The sequence below is a fragment of the Dreissena polymorpha genome, chromosome 2 (genome assembly GCF_020536995.1).
Source record: "Dreissena polymorpha isolate Duluth1 chromosome 2, UMN_Dpol_1.0, whole genome shotgun sequence".
In the NCBI taxonomy this organism is placed as follows: Eukaryota; Metazoa; Mollusca; class Bivalvia; order Myida; family Dreissenidae; genus Dreissena; species Dreissena polymorpha.
Window position 1 is genome coordinate 134,447,966 of NC_068356.1, and position 21,329 is coordinate 134,469,294.

The 21,329-nt window shown below is 33.8% G+C and overlaps 1 protein-coding gene across 3 annotated transcripts in view; it reads right to left on the reverse strand.

Moving 5' to 3' along the window:
- Positions 1-7,225: 7,225 nt before the first annotated feature.
- Positions 7,226-21,329, reverse strand: part of LOC127869083 (sperm-tail PG-rich repeat-containing protein 2-like) — a 130,278-nt gene continuing 116,174 nt past the window's right edge. For all 3 annotated transcript variants that reach the window (XM_052411375.1, XM_052411374.1, XM_052411376.1), the window contains exon 13: positions 7,226-10,021. In XM_052411375.1, the coding sequence (XP_052267335.1) occupies positions 9,887-10,021 (135 nt within the window). In that variant the 3' untranslated portion in view covers positions 7,226-9,886. The remainder of the gene's footprint in view (positions 10,022-21,329) is intronic.

A 21,329-nucleotide genomic window follows, 5' to 3' on the forward strand; every position in this document is an offset into this window, starting at 1 on the left:
ATGAAGTGTAGTTTTTCTAAACGTCATTATGATTTTTAGTTTGCTTATGATTTCGTATACTAGTATTCAAGATTTTACCGCGAAAACTCGAGACGAAGAACAATATAAATAATTATCGTATCAGCTTTTATGACAATTCCGTTTGTAGTTTACGACCAACTTGTCTCATCGTTTTTGCTGTCAGTATCAACGTTTGTGTTTGTTTGTCTAATCATCTCTAGATATAACCGCGGACGACGGAAGTTCCCAGGCGAGCCATGTTTACACGCACACTCGAACATTTTATTGTTTTATAATTGCGGAATCAACGACATCAAAGTATCGATGGGCTCACAATCACGGGGCAGATGCTAATTAATGTTTCGCGGACCTTTTGTGACCGCAAATTACAGACGCAGCCAGGCAACCGCCATTTGTAATCAGCCGCCTAACCAGATAGTGCAATGGTGCGGTCCGCAAGCGCCGAGTACTCCTCTCTCCACCCACCCACCATCATCTGCACTTATAATTATACAAAGCCATGATAAATAAAAAATGAAAATCGGATTAACAAGTAAAAAGTGGTTATGTGGATATTCTCTGGAACACGCATAATCAATAGATCGATATTTCGATCACATATCGACTGAAATATTAAAACTTAGAAATCAGATTCCCGTCGTCATATCAGCCTCTACAACAGCTTTCTCCTGGATGCAATCGCCACCTTCAAGTTTCAAGTTTCATACCCGACCTAGTGAGAAACAAGAATGCTTTGAACCTCGTTGTGGGAAAATGTGGTGTAATGCATGTGTGTAGAGTGTTGTCCTAGATTATCATGAGCAGCCCGCACAGGCTAATCCGGGATAACACTGTCCGCCTTAACATGATTTTCGCTACGAAAAGACTTCTTTGAACGAAAAATACCAACAAAGTGGAAAGTGTCGTCGCTGATGAGCCTGGGCGGACTGCATACGATAATCTGAGACGACACTTTACGCATGTGCAATAAGCCCCATTTTCACCGAGCGCGGCTCATTTGTAGGTTAGCCTGGCGTCTGGGCGTTTCGCTAGAGACCCAAGTACCACAAGGCCTCAGGAGGTAGGTTCGGCCGCCATCTCGGCGTTCGGGCTCAGAAACGACTCGGGCAACCCTACTGGAGGCGCCTGAATGGCACAACGCCGCATTCATGAGCAAGTGATAACACAACTTGCAATCTTTGAAGGAACGATAAACAAAACAATATCTGAATAAAACAGATTTCGACGTTACTCCCGATATGAAAACAAAGATGAAATAATTGCCCATTTTTCTGTTCAGTTGGTAGTCGCTTATGCACCGCATTAAATGTTTGATGTGTAGTGTATCGCATATTTATGTACCCAACTTTTAATTCACTTTTATAGAGTGTATAAATAAATCCACAGTACTTACACAAACAAAAACGGACGACTTATATTCCAGTGATCGGGTGGTAAATGTCACAGTCGGTTGAAGATGAGTTTAGTATCATAATCAGACTATAAACCCGTTCCTTTTATCTTTTTAATTTTATGTGCGCTTGTAGGAAATACCCATTACATGTGAGTCGCGTTCTGAGAAAACTGGGCATAAGGCTTGTGCGTAAAGTGTCATCCCAGATTAGCCTGTGCAGTCCGCACAGGCTAATCAGGGACGACAATGTCCGCTTTTATGGTATTTTTCCTTTAAATGAAGTCTCTTCTTAGCAAAAATTCAATTATGTCGGAAAGTGTCGTCCCTAATAAGCCTGTGCGGACTGCACAGGCTAATCTGGGACGATACTTTACGCACAAGCATTATGCCCGGTTTTCTCAGAACACGACTCATATGTGTATAAGTATCTAAATGTTGTAATCCAAAAAATATTGTCCTAGACCTTTTCATGTATTGATACTTTATTTAACAACTTATGAAATCCAATACTGATCGCATGTCATGCCATTATATTATGTGATCACATGTCATGCCTTTATATAATTTTATTATTATGTTACTATGTTTTGATCATGTATACTCATGGACTGTATGTCTATGTATATATTGAATAAACCAATATTATCTACCGGTATATTACATCAGATCATATCATATGTGTTTTCACATGACATACTCAAGTGTTTGTTCTGCACGGTTGATATACATGTATATGGTTTGTTAATTATAGACGAAGACGCAATTTTCTGTCAACTCATTCAAATTACACATTAATATCTCATTGCGTTGTGTATTCGAAAAAAAAACTTGCCAATATGCTGAATGATAGAAAATTGGAAACAGGATTTGTTATGAATAGCAAAAGGCAAATGTCGGTAGCCCATTCAGGCGTTCAGGGACGATTTCACGACAGTTTGACCGCGCACTGACTTTGCTACTTTGCAAGATTGAATATCGTGGGTATTGTATTTAAAGACATTGCTCAATGTTTTAATTGAAAGCTGGCATATGAAAAACACAAAACACAGGTTGTAATTATTGTAAGTAAATTGCAGAGGGCAGGATGATTATGTACCTAACAGAATTTACGTTAGCAATATAATACTATTCATTTTCAAAACGCAGAAACCGCTACCACACCGTTCAATCACTTACGCTACGTCTGTGGTTCATCCATCGGCTCAGGTACTGTATACATGTTGGTTAACAGCGGAGTGTAAGTATTTCCCTATTCTTTATAGTTTGGCTATCGAATTAAGCAGGTTTGCGTGTGTTCTTTGAGAGCATAAGTAAGAAGGTGTGCTACTGTATTCCTTGTTCGGGGCGACGTACACTGTCCACCGGTGATGGAATACTTTTTTGCATATATGAATTTGAAAACATTCTGCAAAATTAATTTGAACGGATAAATATATGTTATGTATGTAATGTACAGGCCAATATATATGACTTGAGTCTATCTTATTCAGGTATGGTGTATCTCTCGACAGTGCACACCATTGTGCAGACCGAACTGACGCCAGTACAATGATATTTAACAATTAAATATGTACATCGTTTTTGTCATACCGCTAAAATATCAATAACATATGGTGTTGTTTTAATGTGTATATTAATGTATGCCCCACAAGGCGCGGTGCCTTAAGGGCAGCACTTATCCGTCGTCTGTACGTACGTACGTCCTGAAATGTTATTAACTCAATTTCTCTTTAACTGCTGAGTGGATTTCAAAACTCAACAGCTGAAGAACCTGCATATGTAAGTTATGGTAAACAATTCGTGTGATACCCCTTAGCGCTGCACTTATCCGGTCGTCTTCAATACCTACGTCCCCAAATTGTATGTTCTCAACTTCTGTTAAACTGCTTTAAATGAATGTTCATCACGTTTCTGATAAAAGATTGCAGTCTTTAGTAGAAAGCATGAACTAACAAGTAAAGTGCTTTACACACGGACTCCAAAAAACAATGCTTATTAATTACATAATTTAAACACTACAGTTCTAAGACAGGCCCCAAATTCCTGTACTGGCCACTTTTCACACATTTTGTTGCATGTAATTTAATGACCACAGACCAATGAAATAACACAGCAGGTACTATGGCGCACCCAAGGGGTCGTAACTTTAACTTCTGCTGAAGCAGAAAAAATGCTGCTCGAGCAGCAAATTACTGGTCGAGCAGCATATTTGCTGCTCAAGCAGTATCTAGATGCTGCTCGACCAGCAAAATTCCTGCCCGAGCAGCATTTTTTTCTGCTGCAGCAGATTAACCGACCAGCATTTATTTTTAGAATAAGCCCTTGAACCCGCCAGCCAATCAAATTTGAGCTTACAAACGGACGACATAAGCAACCTCCACGGAAATGAAATATACCTGACAATTTCTTTAGAAAAACTGCAAAAGGTCATAATATGTGTTTTAATGAATTATTATTAAATTCTCATCCTTTTTTCGCAGTTGTTCATATAATAATAATTAAGCTTTTAAAATCTATAATTCATGTAGGAACATGCACATTTGGTTGATCAATTGCTCCAATGTTACATGATTTATGCCTATGTGTAATCTGATTATGATTTGCTGATGCCATAATCTAAAAATAAATGCTGGTCGAGCAGGATTTTTCTACTGCAGCAAAAAAAAATGCTGCTCGAGCAGAAAATTTTATACCAGGTAGTACGATTATTTAGTGTAAAATTTTCAAAAGAGGACGAGTGCTGAGCAGACAGGCGTTAGTACAGACACAGTGTGCTTTATTATTAAAATACGTTTTCAATTTATTTGCATATTAAGTTGTTTAGAATAGTTATACTCTGATTTTCAAGTAATACTGCATTTCACATATCATACATGACTTCTTTATATAAAAATTAATTAGAATAATGATATTTCTGACTTTCAAGTAATACTGTATTTCACATATCATCCATGTAGGCCTACATGACTTTTGTATATCAATCTGTATTTAAAATTTAAAATGAAATTTCATACTTAGTTAATTTTTGTTAGTTATTCACATTTGTAAGTGTTGTTTGTAAACAATTCCTCTACCTTCTACTCTTTATTTACAACCAATGCAAAACTGAAATGCATTTTATGTGAAGTTTACTCTCAAATACAAGCTGCATTTAATATCATTAGTTTCGCAAATAGTTGGTTTTAAGTACATTTTCTCTATCTCTTTAATTCCTTAACATAGTATATCTGTGATATGTGTACATGTAGACACGATATTTTTTTGTCAATAAATGTTCAACAGTAATATTTCAATTTATTTTTTATTGATCAATATAATTGAATTTTGACAACAGTTGTTGCCTAAGCTGTAAAGGATATTTTTTATGTACATATCTTTACTTTGTCTTCTTGATATTCATAATATACACTGTTACAAGTTAAATAATAGCAATATTGAGTAAGTTCAATCAGGCATCACTGTACTTAAAGCTAAGAAATATGAAATATCACGCCCATTAAATTTATATATATTGTATAAACCATTCTTGGAAATATGTAAGTACATAATTTTGCTATTTCAAGAGCTTGCTTCAATGTTGTAATCTGTTATTTTTATGCAGTCAGCATGCTGATTTTTATACGAAAATAAATGCCAGACAGATGTATGTATGTGTTATCTCTATATTGATACCACTGTATAGCAATTGCTGTTCCCTGCTGTTCCCTGCTAAGGGCTGTTAACAAGGGGTTAGGCATCAAGCAACTGTCAGAGATAATGAAGTACCTTATGGTCGAAACTTTAACTTCTGCTGCAGCAGAATTTTTATTTTATTTTAAGCATTGATTAACTTTGAATATCATAAATCTGGATATCAGTCCTCTGTTTGCCTATTTCTTTGAAATTTCATCAGAAGTTACCAAAATATTCTTTGAATTTGCAGGGACTTTTGTTTTAGCTCATGGTATATGATAGAAGTTACTAATTAAGCGAAATTTCAAAAATCAAGAAACCGGTAGAGCAGATCTACCGTGGTTTTTAGTCCCCTACCGGTTTCACCGCTCTGTGCGTCTGTGAGTCTGTCACACTTTTCTGGATCCTGCGATAACTGTAAGTTCTTAATATTTTTTCATGAAACTTGGAACATGGATAGTTGTCAATATGGACATTATGCACGTCATTTCATTTCTTTCCTACGTCAAAAATTCTGGTTGCTATGGCAACAAATAGACTAGAAATACTGCTGAAATGGTGGTTTTCTGGATCCTGCAATAACTGTTAAAGTCCTTAATATTTGTTCATGAAACTTGAAACATGGATAGATGGCAATATGGACATGATGCACGTCATTTCATTTTGTTCCTACGTCAAAAATTCTGGTTGCTATGGCAACAAATATATATTTGAAAAATCTAAAAATGGTGGAATTTCTGACAATGGTGGAGCCGGTAGGGGACTTATATTGCTTGACAAAAGTCTTGTTGTTTTTACTTTAGTTCAAACAATAGTTAAGTGCACAATTTATAATGATTTCCCTTGTTTATGATCCACAGAAAATTAATATATAATTGGAAATTATTCAAGTAATTAAATAGTTTTCTTTTCTTGTGTACAGTAACTAACAATGCCTTAATGTTTCTTCCTTCTGAGATCCGCGCGACATACTCATTTATTAATTATCGATAATTACGCTGAGATTATTAATACGCGCGTGTGGCAATTATTATGTTGACCAAAATGCTTAATTTTATTGCGCATCAAACATTCTAACACGTTTTATAGAACACACAACTGTTGTGGTCAAACTATTTATTGTGTTTGTTTTCCCATTACTCCTACATATGTTCAAGAAATAAAGGTAAAATAATGACCTTTTATACAGTATGTATAGCACCTACAATTTTGAATAATGATCAAACAGTAATGATCAGGCATTTGATATAAAATCTGTGTAAACTCTTAAAAATTACATCCATTCCATATATACGACACAGTTTGTTAGTCGGACAAAATGGCGGCCAGATAAGCGCTGAGGGGTGTGTGAAAACTCGCGATCTGATTGGCTGATAGTTTATTTGATTGACAGCTGGCGACTATGCAAGTACACATTTACGCATCTATTTGCATTTATTTTGATGATTATAGATATTACTCTGATATGATTTGAAAGATATATCATTTTTTTGGTGCTCAAATTAGGCAACTTAATCGTGGGGTCTCAGCATGACTACATGTGTTACGGTACATATGTTCATTTTGGGTGAGCTCGGTCGGTGGTCATCAGAACGGACAGGTGGGTTTTCATCTGGGTATTCTGGTTTTGGCCCCACACATCACTGGACCACAAGTTAGAACTAGATAGCTGGACATTCCAGCTATAATTCAAATTCAGTAAGTCTAATGGGTGAGTCAAGTGAATTAGGTAGAAGTGCGGAGACACACGCCAGGTCTTCCCATAGTGCAGCCTCAGGCGTGGAAGGACCTCACAAGCTTCAAAATCCACACAGGTGGAAACAAAGCCTGTTTGACTGACTGGTGTATTTTTCTATGTTTCAAACAAGTGGGGCATGTGTGCATCTAAGTCTTTGACACATCAATATCATAGTAGTACATGCAGTATTTAATGTTTGACACATCAATATCATAGTAGTACATGCAGTATTTAATGTTTGACACATCAATATCATAGTAGTACATGCAGTATTTAATGCTAATATTTACATTCATCCATCATACAATTTAGCCTTGTCCTAAACCAAAGCAATCTAACTGTTAACTGCAATATTAATATCTGAAGGGATACAAATCGGACAAAAAGCCATGAATACAAAATATGGTTTATAAAATGTTTATTCAACAAGAAACATAAAATATTCCGCATGTCCTGATAAGATAGCATCAAGGTTTGAAAACATATCACAGATGTTTTGGACGCTCAGCAAGCTTCTACAACACATATACATTGTGATGTTTGGGACACCCAGCAAGCTTCTACAACACATATACATTGTATAAATATCTACTGAAATAGAATGTACTGAACCCATATAAAATATTACTTATTTTAAAGGGATAATGTCTCACAAAATTGATTTTTTGTAAGATATAAATATTTTACACTTCTAAATTTGTAACATTCAACAGTCATCACATTTAACACAAGAAAAAGAAAAAGAAATAGCAAAAATTATTTTATAAACTCAATCTGTTTTGTTTGTTTAACTTAAATTACAAATAAATATTAATAATACTAAATTAGTTTTTTTGTTCACTTCACAAATATTTAATTTCCTTTTTTAAATGCCAATATGGATATGCCGTTGTTACCTTCTGGAATGGCATTTATATAACATTGCACCTTAAGCAACCAATAATTTGAAATATTGTTAACAAAATTCCTTGGTTCTTCAACAGATAAGGTTTCAAAGTACGACTTTCCTAAAAAAAATCCCAATGCAAGCTGATCATTTGCAAATACCCATTAACTCATGATGTTTTTATATAGCAATGCAGCTTTTAATTAAATTTACGCAATCCCATAGATTTTTCAGCATGTTTGAACTGGGTAAATATTACGTAAGAAAATGAATATATACATCTACATTGGTGTTATAATATTATTTATTGCCAATCTCACATACTCAGGGTCATTTCTATTTTTCCTCCTGAATAAGTACATTGTAATCTTTAATCTCACTTTGTCAGGGTATTATTTTTTCATAAATTTAATGAGTACAGAATGTTAAGTTTTTTTTAAAGAGCAGTATACACATGTATGAACAAAAACTGGAAGAAAAAACAACGTGTGTACCATTACTTACAATGTGAGGAAAACACTCACTACAAACACTACAATTTTCAGAAAACATTCGAAAGATTTGAGAGTTACAACAAATACATTCAGCATATAAATTCAATACAAGCAGGGAATTATGGTCCTAAAGCGCTGGGCTGAGTTTGCGATGCACCAAATGTTGAAGACTTGACCTGGTGATTAGTTTTTAACCCAAATTGACCAAAATTCAAACATGGCAATGATAGTGTCAAGAAAAAAATTATAATAATGTTTCAAAAGTCAGTCATGATTTGACTTCTAAAGTAATAATAATTGTTTTTTTACATTTGACCTGATGACCTAGTTTTTAATGTACATGACCCACATCAAACTTTGCCTAGATGTGGTCAAGATAAAACATTCTGAACAGAACTCATCAAGATTTAGTCAAACATGTGGCCCCTAACGTGGTTACAATGTTTGAAATGTCCAAGTGACCTACTTCCAAGTGACCTAGTTCCAGGTGACCTAGTTTTATGATGCATGTGACCCAGATTCTTCAACATGTGACCTCTAGAGTGTAAATGAGCTACAAATTGACGAGGCACAATCAGAAAGTATACATTAAGTCTACAAAAAAAAACTAAAAAAACACAACTATCGAGCGTTAATTGATAAACTGTTTTCCATTTTAAAATCTTTAATACAGTTTATGTTTTTATTACTTTCTCAAATTCTGCTAATGTAAGTACATTAATCAGGCCTTCTAAGATTAAAAAAGATTCACTATAGCATGGACTCAGAGCAAAACTAATGTATCTAAAATCGAAAAATTGACAAATACAATATTCTCGCACTGAATCTGCAAAATGTCATTTATGATGCATTTAAACCTAAGGGATAACTGAATATTACATTCAGTTACATGTTATTAATATCAAAATCTTTTGACACTTACACATACTGCAAGATACGAAAAATAAGACATTAAATGGTACATACTAAGTGTCTAAAATGATCTAAAACATCTTACAGATTCGTAACACACAAGTCTGTCATGCAACATTGACATGCACTTAGAACATGATCTTTTAGACAAGAAAGGCTAAATTTAATGATCCATATGAAATCCTTTGATTGGTTGAAATCTTTATGATCACTTGTAATAATCCATCATTTGGCATGTTTTTCGTCTTTTTCCTTTTTTTTTCTAAATACATTCCTAGGATGGGTCAAACATTTTTGATTGATGATTACCCAACCAAAGAAGTAGATAAAAGAAATGTTATTCATTAGCTAAACACAGGTTTTAATTTAAAACTATATACTTCAAAAGGAAATATCTTTTCTGTTTTAATCGATTTTACCGGATGCAATAACAAATACAATGACATTTCATTTGTTTGTAGCAATCCATCACAAATGAATCTTTTTTTTTCATACACAAACCCCAAGTTTTGATTATCTATAAGCTGTGAATTTTAGTTGAAAAATTCTGCTAAAAATCTTAGGGATATGAGTTTTAAAACAGAATATGAGAGAGTCTATATTTTAAAATTTATTTTTAATATACAGTTTTAACAGCCAATACAAAATTAGGTGTAATTATACTTTTTAACAAACCCACACGGAAACTGGAAATAAGATGTACAAAAACAGCCATGATGGAAATGTTCTCGATATTTGATATTCTTTAGAAGCCCACGCATTGGACATGACTACACGCCAAGAAGGAACGCGTGTTTCGCCGTGCTTGTGTTGTGGACTGCTGACTCTACTTGTGGTGTGATGGGATTGTTGAGCGTTGCGTTGAACGTCCCCTTTAAAACTGTGTCCTGGATCAGGGGAGAGAACTGGAAGTAGAAACATTGAAATCTGGTTATTTCAAGAAAACTCATTCAACCCTTAACCCTTTCCCTCTCAAAAGCAAAGCGAAAATGGGTATGTGCAAACAGCATAAAACCAGAACAGCCTGCAAGTAACTTTAAGTCTGTTCAGGTTTTACGCTGTTTGCTGCTCATCAGTATCTAAGGGTTGGAAATGAAGCCTTTAAAACTTGAATCAAGTAAGAAAGGTCTTTAACTAAATTTGACTTTCTTAGGGACTACACGCGAGTAAAAATACGTATCTAAGAGGGAAAGGGTTCTCTGCTTAGAGAGACTTTGTGAAACGTTTGTTGTCACTTAGAAAATCTAATTGAATTAAAGACCTTATTTAATAGATTCAAATTTAATGGGTTCATTTCCATCCCTTAGATACTGATGAGTGAATACAAACAGCATAACACCTGAACAGCCTGTAAGTTCCTCTGTATTTTTGAAGACGTGCCATTTAGAAACAATAATGACTTTATGCTCTGCTAGCTTTTTTGATCAGTGAACAGAACAGAAAGAAAAGGTGTTGAAATAATTCTTTTTTAAAGTTTTTTGTGTTTGTTTTCCAGCTCTAATACTGCGTTTGATGCTTAAGTGATAACCACTTGATGTTTCTGCTAAATTCTCAAATCTTGTCAACAAATGAAAGAATAGTTGTTGAAATCATGTAGTTGAAATCATGAAGTTGAAATCATGTAGTTTGTTATATTTCACAATCAGAATCATGTTTTATTTTTTCAGATAAAGGATTCCATGTTTTTGAAGTGTTGAAAACTGAAAGCAGGACCATGTAGCATGAAGTTTCACTAAAAACTCAATCATGTGTTTTATAAATGACTCAATGTTCACGAATCAGCAATTAATACGAAAACTATGCTTGATGAATTCTGTTCTTCTTTTGCATTCTCATATTTGAGCTGCATCATGCAAAAATGGGTCTTATGCAATATTCAGCCATTGTAGCTGACCAGACTAGCTTGCACATCTGCACAGTCCAGTCAAGAGGTACCTGTCCCCTATTGAGACCATGAAACAATTCCTGACTTTAAAGCAGACATCATAGCTTCTGGTCAGACTGCGCATTTGAACAGGCTGGACTGGAGCTAGGCTGGCAGCATATCTCATAAGACCTATTTTCGCTAGTCATATGTTACATGAGTTTTATACTTGACCATGAAACAATTTGCAAAAACAAGACATGTTCAATGCCCATTCGTATATCAAACAAATATTTTGTGCAATTGTATATATATTTCATTTTTAATGAAGATTTTACTGTTATTACATAAATATATAAGTGAAAACAGGGAATATGCATTTTATATTACCAGTAATGTGTCAATATTGTGGGGAATATTTTGTCAATACACCCAAGTTGGTCTTGTTATTTGTTTTTAGTTTTCAAACTTGAAACAAGTTCATTGTCTCTTGATTAAACAAAGTTTTAAAAGACAAGTATTTAAAGCAATAAATTTCACAGGTTGACAATAAATGATAATTTTAACATGCTTGAATAAAGAAAACATGCATCATTTATGACAGAGTTAACCCAGTAAACGACAATGTGGGTGGTTCGTATTTGCATAAGCTCTTTAGTTCATTGAAGATCTAACAAAAAACATTGACCTTAAACACAAGTGAACTGAAGCTGCTCAAATAATTTTTAGAAAGAAAGTTTGAATCCTGATGATGGTTATCTTTATGTAACACATGACAAATATATGCTCATATTTTTTCATGGTGTCTTTATAATAATATGTATTCAAAATTAAGCAAAATTCAGAATACAATTTATTATTTTAAAAATTATTTATTTAAATAATTATATTGTTATATCTTTTTTGACAACATAATGAATATTGCATTTGTGGACATTAAAATGTGTTTTAATATATATTACTGTACCAAAATTAAGTGTACCACAATCATAAAATGATGATGTATACAGATTTTTTTGATTTTTTTTAAATGGCCATGATTGATAGCAGAGGACCCATGGAGCCATTTAATAAATAAATATATCATGTTAATAAAAGTCAATTGACCATTAAACATAGACATATAAAAGATAATGCCAATATTTGATAATATATTTGTATGCTTTCAATTAATATAAATATCAACAATAGATCACAATAAACCCTGACAATAAAATGGTCGCCAAATTTTAGTCACATATGACTCACTGGAGAAATAAAGATAAATATGGGGACCACATAATGCCTCACAATGGAAATAATTCACAGCCCGATTCTGGCACATGATTCACCATTTTATACAATTATGCTACATATCAGCCCATATCTACAATTATTGTTTCATCCTTGAATTACACAAAATCCTTTTGAGCCTCAAATAGACTGACTTTTTTCCATCCCTTTACAACATAAGCTCCTTAATAGAAATCTTATCGTGCCAAATATAAAATATTTCTTTGAATGCATTTTAAATCCTGATGTATTCATGAATCGGCCTCCGTACGTCTACAAGCTATAAATCTTCTACACAATCTTTGATTTGCAGATTTGTGGTTACGGACCTTAACTGGTTGTTATAGACATTGTAGATTTACAATGAATCAATGTCGCCATTTACATCTGTTAATATTACTAATTTCAATTTAATGCCACTGCTAATCGTCCATTGATTAGAATGTTCGTTCTCTAATGTTGGCAAACATGCCAATTAAAGTATAAATACACTTTGATTTGAAAGAAATGAAAAGAACAAACCAGTCGCCAGATAACGTTTACAAGATTAACATGTAATTAAAGCCCAAAACTTTGAACAACTCCGCTGACAGGCAGCCAACCTACATCGGAGGAAAAATCGAGCCTTGCTCGGGGAAAACAGGGCCTAATTCATGTCCATAAAATTTCGTCCCAGATTAGCCTGTGCAGTCTGCAAGGTTTATCAGGTAAGACATTTTCCGCTTTTATGGATTTTTTTGTTTGTTTCAAGGATTAGTGTCTTTTAAAAAAAAATCTAATTTTGGCATGTCATCTCTGATTAGCCAGTGTGGACTGCAAGGCATGAAGCCCAGTCTTCCCAGACCGCGGCTTGAAAATCCCAGTCGTGTCCTACCTTGGTCATTAATCTTAAAAATTGCCTGAAAGGATAAATCCAGTCGCTACACAGGAAGGGTTAAGCTAAAGTGCACTCTGACAGACTTTAACATTACCATACTGCATAATGACTTCCATGCATGGTTTTGCAAAAACAGATGGAACAGTTGGACGTAAATAAAGTAGCTTGTATGCAGTACCAACGTCCTGATTTTTAATAACTCTCAAAATTTACATATCTATACTGGCTTTCAAAATTGTAATATTTTATTTATTTAATTTCTAATGCACAACAAAATGGGTTAATTTAAAAACACAAAGATAGTTATTGATGAATTATCACTGTTTGTTCTGAATTTTCTTATTGTTCACTACCTGAAAATTATTGTTAAAAATCACTTTATGACAACCAAATACACAGCATTTTAAAATAACCATATAATTTTGTGTATGGGGTTTGTGCAGTAAAAGGTATTATCTATGACATTTCATATAATTGTTGACAAAATGCTAGTGGGCAATTTTTAAGCAATAAACCATTATTACAATGAAGCACAGAGTGACAGTCAACAGTCATACAGTAACTTGACCTTTCAAACCCATCAATACACCACAATTCCAAATGCATTTTGTACATATAACTTTTTTTTTCCATATCACAATCCATGCTTTGAGGGTTGTTGTTTTTCTAAAGCAAAACAAAAAATACTACTTTGTCAGACACCATTACAGCACACACGTTTTTCATTTTGAGCATTAAACCATCTAATTACGTGTTAATCATCTATATGAAACAACATGTAATTGAGAAAAAAATGTTCATTTAATTTTTCCTCAGATGCTCATTTTCATTGGTTCAGCCTCTTTGCTAATGCGCAGGTGTGTGATTAAATAAATCCAGAATTGACTCCGTTAATTGGCTACAGAGAAATGCTCGAAGAATTTTATAATATTATTTTCCCACCAAAAGGCATTTCTTCGTGATTTGATAGTCATTAAATGATTGGTAACAGAAATTTTCATTTGAAAGCCAGTGATAATTTATGAGACTAAGAGTGTCAAACGTACCGGTATAAATGATTAAGAAACAAACTAGTTTGCGGAGTTATGTGTTAATGTTCCTTAGAAATGCTGTATCTCCACCCCATGTTATGAGAATATCCAATTCATCATCATTGGAAATAGACTACAGATGTATGACTAAATACTGGTGCTGTCCCTAAGTAAATATCAATTTGCAGCTACATAATGTTTCTGCAGGGTACGCATATGATGCAAGTTAATATTTCTTTCAATATTTGCATTTCTTGAGAAGCCTGCATATCGTGACTAGACTAATACTTCTTTGAAGCATAATATTATTGTACATACTCTTATATCATTCCATTATTTTTCTCTCTTTCATGCGCAGAAGCCAGACTTATGAAACATGGCAAATTATCCACAATGCTTAAGTATACATCATCCAAACATTTCAGAGGGGGGGGGGGACTAATTATATACACACCGCAAGCAATATTGTATGTTGTATGATATGTACTGACAAACTTAGTTTCAAAGACATACCCACTACAATACCACATCTATTAATATTTACAATGAAAAAAACTGCTCTATTTACCGGTACGCAACCATAAAACCGCACCAACATTTAATCAACCTTGAAAAACCTCATTGCAATTAAATGAAGTTTCTCTCAGATATGTATAACAAAGCCAAATATGCTTTTTGACACAACCTATCAGAAGCCATTATGAACCATTTACATTAGTTGTCTGCTATCACAGCTCGACACTCCATCAATTAGTGCCCTCCTTGTCATCATCATTTATTTCCCATTAAGACAAGTTAAAACTGAAAAAAATTATCACACACAAATGACATTATCTGATTCCAAGGGATCCACTACTACAACCTTGGAGTAACATTGGTGTCTTTGAATCTGTAAATTAATTGCTTCATAGATATTGAGAATCATTTTAACCTATTCTTACATTTAGGTCTTTGCTGGCAGTCAGTGGAATTAAACTTCTGTTTTTATATCTCAAAACTATGATAAGAACATAATAAAGGAGATTTTGATGTTTCAAACCATTTGTGATAATTTGTGTGCTCTTATTTATGTTTGTGCTCAACCCATATATTACCCTGGCACAATAAGAATTTTACTGTTTTAAAAAGTTATCACTTACATTTCTTTTTCAAATCTTCAATTCAGCAAATAGCTTTTCAAATAAAAACAGATATTCAGCATGGTACAGATGACATGAGGAAGAAAATATTTATTTAACAATGGGGAGATATCTGTCAAGCCTGAGACCCTTCATAATAAACACTCCACCCAAGATTTCCAGCTTGTGTTTACACTTAATCCACCAGCTGCTTGCTTACTAGGTGCCATGGCAGTGCACTCAGTGTGATGGAGGACTTGCGAAAGGTACCAGAAGGTAACATGCCAAGAGGAGGCACTGCAGCAAGGTGACCCTTTACAGCCCTTTCTGTTTATTGTCTGTCAGGAAAATCTGCCAACACTACTCTTCCCAGGGACAATTAAAAACAAACTTCATGCTTGGTGAAATGATTTTGAGACAAACATGATGCGCAGATTTGTTCTTGAGACACAGTTTTTTTCTTACTGATTTCTGTAAAGAAGTTTTATGAGATGAAATGATACATATTGCTAACAAAAACATGTTTCTACGTTCTTTAAAATCTCCATCTGTTATATCATCGGAAAACATCTGTTTCATTTAAAAGTAATTTGAATATTTTTCAGTAATATAATGATCGTAACATATTGAGCTGTACAAGTGTGATAACCAAAACATGCATACATTGAAGGCTTACATAAAATCTGTAATTCTTATACATACAACAAGTGGTCATGTCATGTTAAGAAATATTGACAATTATTTTGTTTGGTACATGCTTGAAAACACTTGACACAGCAGCATGGGAAATTCAGGTTTATCAATCAATCTCTAAACTTCTGAAGAAGTCATGAAAGAAGAACATAAATCTTCATTTTGGGTAGACAGCCTGTCAGCCATTTTGTGGGGGTGCAAATGTGAGCTAACACATGGTGTTTCTATAGAATATATATCTCTGGATATAATTATATTGTGCTAGTCTTGAAACATGTTGAAATTAAATACTCCAAAAATACCACCAGCTAATTTCATTAAGGATTTATTGAGTGAATTAAATGCTGCAAAAAATAATCTCCATATAAAGTCAAATATCATGTCCAAATTGCAATAAAAAAAAAAGAGTCCCAAGGCAAGCTAAAAATGTGTTGAAACAGAAGTGCTCCTGTTTGGGGTTCCAATAAAGATATTACGGTAGATTATGTATGATCCAACAAAGGACATAAATTATGTACAACCGTGTAGCACCATGAATTTAAAAGCATGAGGCATCTGAAAAAATAAAGAAACCTTCTTTAACATCATTTAAGGATTTAAAATTCCTGAATCCCCTTGTGCACAATAAGGTTTACAATTTTAGATAATGTTTAATAGAAGATTTAAGTAATTGTTCCCATGGAAAATTAAGACAATTGCTTTATGAAGAAAGCTATTCCTTGAAGGCATTAAAGAATGATAAAATGTTAAGCATTCACTGTTGGACAAGAGAAAATCTGTTTCAAGAAACTTCTGGAAAGATCTTTGAAGACAAAGAACAATTATTTTGCAATTTAATTCATTATGTTTACAAAAATTGACAATTGTAATAATGGAATGTAAAACTAATCAAAAAATTGTCATTTTGCCAAACTGTTAATTCTTTAAAATGTCTTAGCATGGTATATAACAAACAGAGTCAAATTCCAGGATCTGATATATTTATATACTTTTTAATCTGTTCATAACTACTCCATTAAATTAACACAGTTAAATGAATTTTGAAGGGGTTACGTTTGTATGCTTGATACAATATGGCATAATTTTGAATGGTGCTTAAGTTTCACAAAGTCGTATACTGCACTCTTAGAACAGCCAATATATATTTTTTTATATGTATCAATATTAAATTACCATTAATCCTTTTTACCTGAACAAAACCAATAAATCACTAAGGAAACATAAGCTACATTGAACGTAGAAGAACAAAGAACTTTTGTGTAATAACATAAACAAGTCAATTAATTTCTTCACTAAAAAAATGAATTCATATAACATGACAAGTTTAGTCTACCATATTATTAATATATTTCTTTGAATAAATAATAAATTATCATTCACAAAGGGCCCCCAGAACAGTTTTGAGAAATGGTTCTTTTCCGAGCAAAAATTGACAAATTTATTTGGTATGTCCATCTGGCTAAAATGTAAATTTGAAACTGTCAAGGCTCTTTAAGAAGTCAAGAATGTGCAATTATTCTTTAATTTATGGGCACAATTTGCATGTGCTGTCTGGTTTTAACAAGATTGCATTTTTTGTGGGAAAAACAAAGAACCATTCAACAGACAAGTGTTTTGAGGCTTTGACAACGCATCCATTTTGCTTAATACCAATAAAAATGTATAATTGATGAAATTTAAATCGGAATAATAATGTGGGTCACACATCAGTTTGCGGCCTGCAGCTAAGTTCGGTGTTTACTTTTAGCACTTCGTCATACAATGGGGCACATCATAAAACAAGATTTATGTCAACACTGTTAATGGTGTTCAGAATAAAATCTGTCAATGCCCAAATCCGTTTGCAAATTTGAACATGATTTACGCCATGCAACATCTGCAGCTGAATTCCTGGTGGATCTTTGAAGATGTCCGACTAAAAAGACCAATGGATGACAACTAGTCGAAATCTATGGTGTTTTATGCTGGACAAAGGTCAGTATCATCCAGCTGGATCCTAAGAAAAGTCACCTTGGCACATTTTAATAGACAAATTTGCATGATTGGGCATACTGTCAAAGAAGAGCATCAAAAGCAACATTTTGGTATTGTAATTGAATTTGTGCCCTGAAATTCAAAGAAATCAGCTTAAAATTAATCAATTGTCAATGTTAATTAACACAAATGTTATTTTTTTGTATTATTTCAATATTTTTTTTTTAGGCAGGCAATTTTTATGGATACTGTTATAAAGTAATGTTAAGCAAATAAAATATTATAACAATAATTACTTTTGATGCAGAACATACAAGTTTGCATCAATTAAATATCAAGCGCCCCTGTACTATAAGTTCTAAAAAATGTTATAATTGAAAAACATCATATATAACATCATATATGGTTTCTTTCTTCTTTTGATGTATTTCAGAAAATAAACATCTGACTAAATATTACAAGACTACAGTTAATTGCCAAGTTACGTTGACATAAATACTGCACATTGCCACAAACATTCAAATAAGTGGCAAGTTATTATTGTTATGTCAGTGCTGCAAATGATACAGAAGATGAATCCTACTTTACATTCTTCTGGGATTCTGTTATGGAAAAAAAGATAATTATAAGACTCGTAGTGAAATCTGTGCAATTTTAATTTCAAAATTTCTTTGTATGTAACCAGATTAGCAGTATGAATTCACTGGAAAACCACAGGTATGGAACATTATTTTATAAATTTCCAGAATCTAATCAAGGATCTTTTCTGTACAGATTTACTTGCTCATTCATTTTTATTCAGATTTATATCACGCTTATGGCCAATTAATCCCTGCGTCAATGCTCCTGAAGTTGCATATGTGTACTGAATAATTCAACCCTCAGGGCTCCACAAAAGCATAAAATCAACAAGCAGCCACTTAACAGCATCTCTGTATACCTAACTTCATTCAAATTTATGAGGCAGTAAACTGTTTCTGCTCCTTATCAGAGCTCCAAACCGGTAATGACACCACATAACTGGCTTGGCACAGCAAGCATTACATCAGTCCAAGTGTCCAATTAATAAACCATTAATTGCCAATAACGTACATTATTATTTAATCAAGTAATCATTTCAGCGCAACTTTTTATACTGTGAAAAAGGAAAGTTTTATTTGCATGCACCTAGTAGCGCTCATATATTTAGCAGCAGGTTTCTTCCGAGACAAATAATAGAATTATTCTTGAACATTTCATTTATTGTTACCCAAATGGCTGTAAAACAACTTATTTGATAATTACCAAATTTTGCAACAATGATAAATATTGGATTTTTTTTTTACACAAGTCCCCAAACTTAATAAAAAAATACGGGCAAAAGTGCTTTTGATTTCTACATTTCAAACTTAAAAAGGGGTTTATTCAAACAAACTGATGGTGTTCAGCAGTTTTAAAAAAACCTTGGAGGAGTTATACAGTCAAAGAACTTGTGTTTGATGTTGGAGTTCAACAAGTCATGTACGAACCACTTGGTTAGCAGAAGGAATACATCACATTATTGGATGCATTAACAATGCCTTATCAACTTATTCCAATGGTTTTAAGACAGATACATACATCTTTGGCATAGTGATATGTTTTTCAAGAGATTATTTCAAGTGTGCCTTTCTGCTTATTCTCATTGGAAGGTTGTCATTAAGGGCCCAATAAAAGAAAGATAAGCCTATCTCAATTAGCCGTCAACTCCGGTTAGTGTTTACTGAGCAAAAGCTATTATCGAATAATGATGTCCACCAAAAACAACTGGAATTATGCAAATACAAAGAGTGAAATAGTAAAATACTTGGCTCATTTTTTATGCTGATACAATAAGTGAAACAATAAACCAGATGACTCCTTGTTTATGCTGATACATAGAGTGAAATAGTAAAATACTTGGCTCTTGATTGATGCTGATACCATGAGTGAAATAGTAAAATACTAGCAACAGATTACTGGTTTATGCTTTTACATTAAGTGAAATAGTAGAAAACACTTGGCGCCTGGTTTATGATATAACAATGAGTGAAATAGTTAACCCCTTTGCTCCAGGTTTATGTTGATGCAATGTGTGAAATAGTAAAATACTTGGCTGCTGGTTTATGCTGATACACTTAGCGAAATAGTAAAACACTAGATACTTGATTTCTGGTTTATGAAAACACAATAAGTAAAATAGTAAAATACTTGGTTCCTGGTTTATGCTGAAATTAACTTGGTGTTTGGACCAGAATCCCTTAAGGTTTTGATTATGCATCATTAACCCTACACATTATTGCTCATCACAATTTTAATACTGATATTATATTTTTACAAACACATTTAAATGTCTAGTCTATGTCTTCATAGACTTTATTTCTTTTTCATTACACTTGATTCATTAACTCAAAAATTTAACATGTGATCTAAATTTCAGTCTTAAAGTACTGGATTGCAAGAGCAAATAGAATATCATTAACATGAGATTTAGGAAGAAGCTGAGTCTACTTATATCAAATTATGTTTAATCAGTGAAGACAGCAAAATGAGGTTAATATTGATGAACCTTGCTCTGGGAAAATGGGTCTTAATACATGTGCTCAGCTTTGCTCTGGGAAAATGGGTCTTAATACATGTGCTCAGCTTTGCTCTGGGAAAATGGGTCTTAATGCATGTGCTCAGCTTTGCTCTGGGAAAATGGGTCTTAATACATGTGCTCAGCATTGCTCTGGGAAAATGGGTCTTAATACATGTGCTCAGCTTTGCTCTGGGAAAATGGGTCTTAATACATGTGCTCAGCCTCACTCGGGGAAAATGGGTCTTAATACATGTGCTGAACCTTGCTCTGGGAAAATGGGTCTTAATACATGTGCTCAGCTTTGCTCTGGGAAAATGGGTCTTAATACATGTGCTCAGCTTTGCTCTGGGAAAATGGGTCTTAATACATGTGCTCAGCCTCACTCGGGGTAAATGGGTCTTAATACATGTGCTGAACCTTGCTCTGGGAAAATGGGTCTTAATACATGTGCTCAGCTTTGCTCTGGGAAAATGGGTCTTAATACATGTGCTCAGCTTTGCTCTGGAAAAATGGGCCTTAATACATAAGCTGAGCCTCATTCAGGGAAAATGGGTCTTAATACATGTGCTCAGCTTTGCTCTGGGAAAATGGGTCTTAATACATAAGCTGAGCCTCACTCAGGGAAAATGGGTCTTAATACATGTGCTCAGCTTTGCTCTGGGAAAATGGGTCTTAATACATGTGCTCAGCTTTGCTCTGGAAAAATGGGCCTTAATACATAAGCTGAGCCTCACTCAGGGAAAATGGGTCTTAATACATGTGCTCAGCTTTGCTCTGGGAAAATGGGCCTTAATACATAAGCTGAG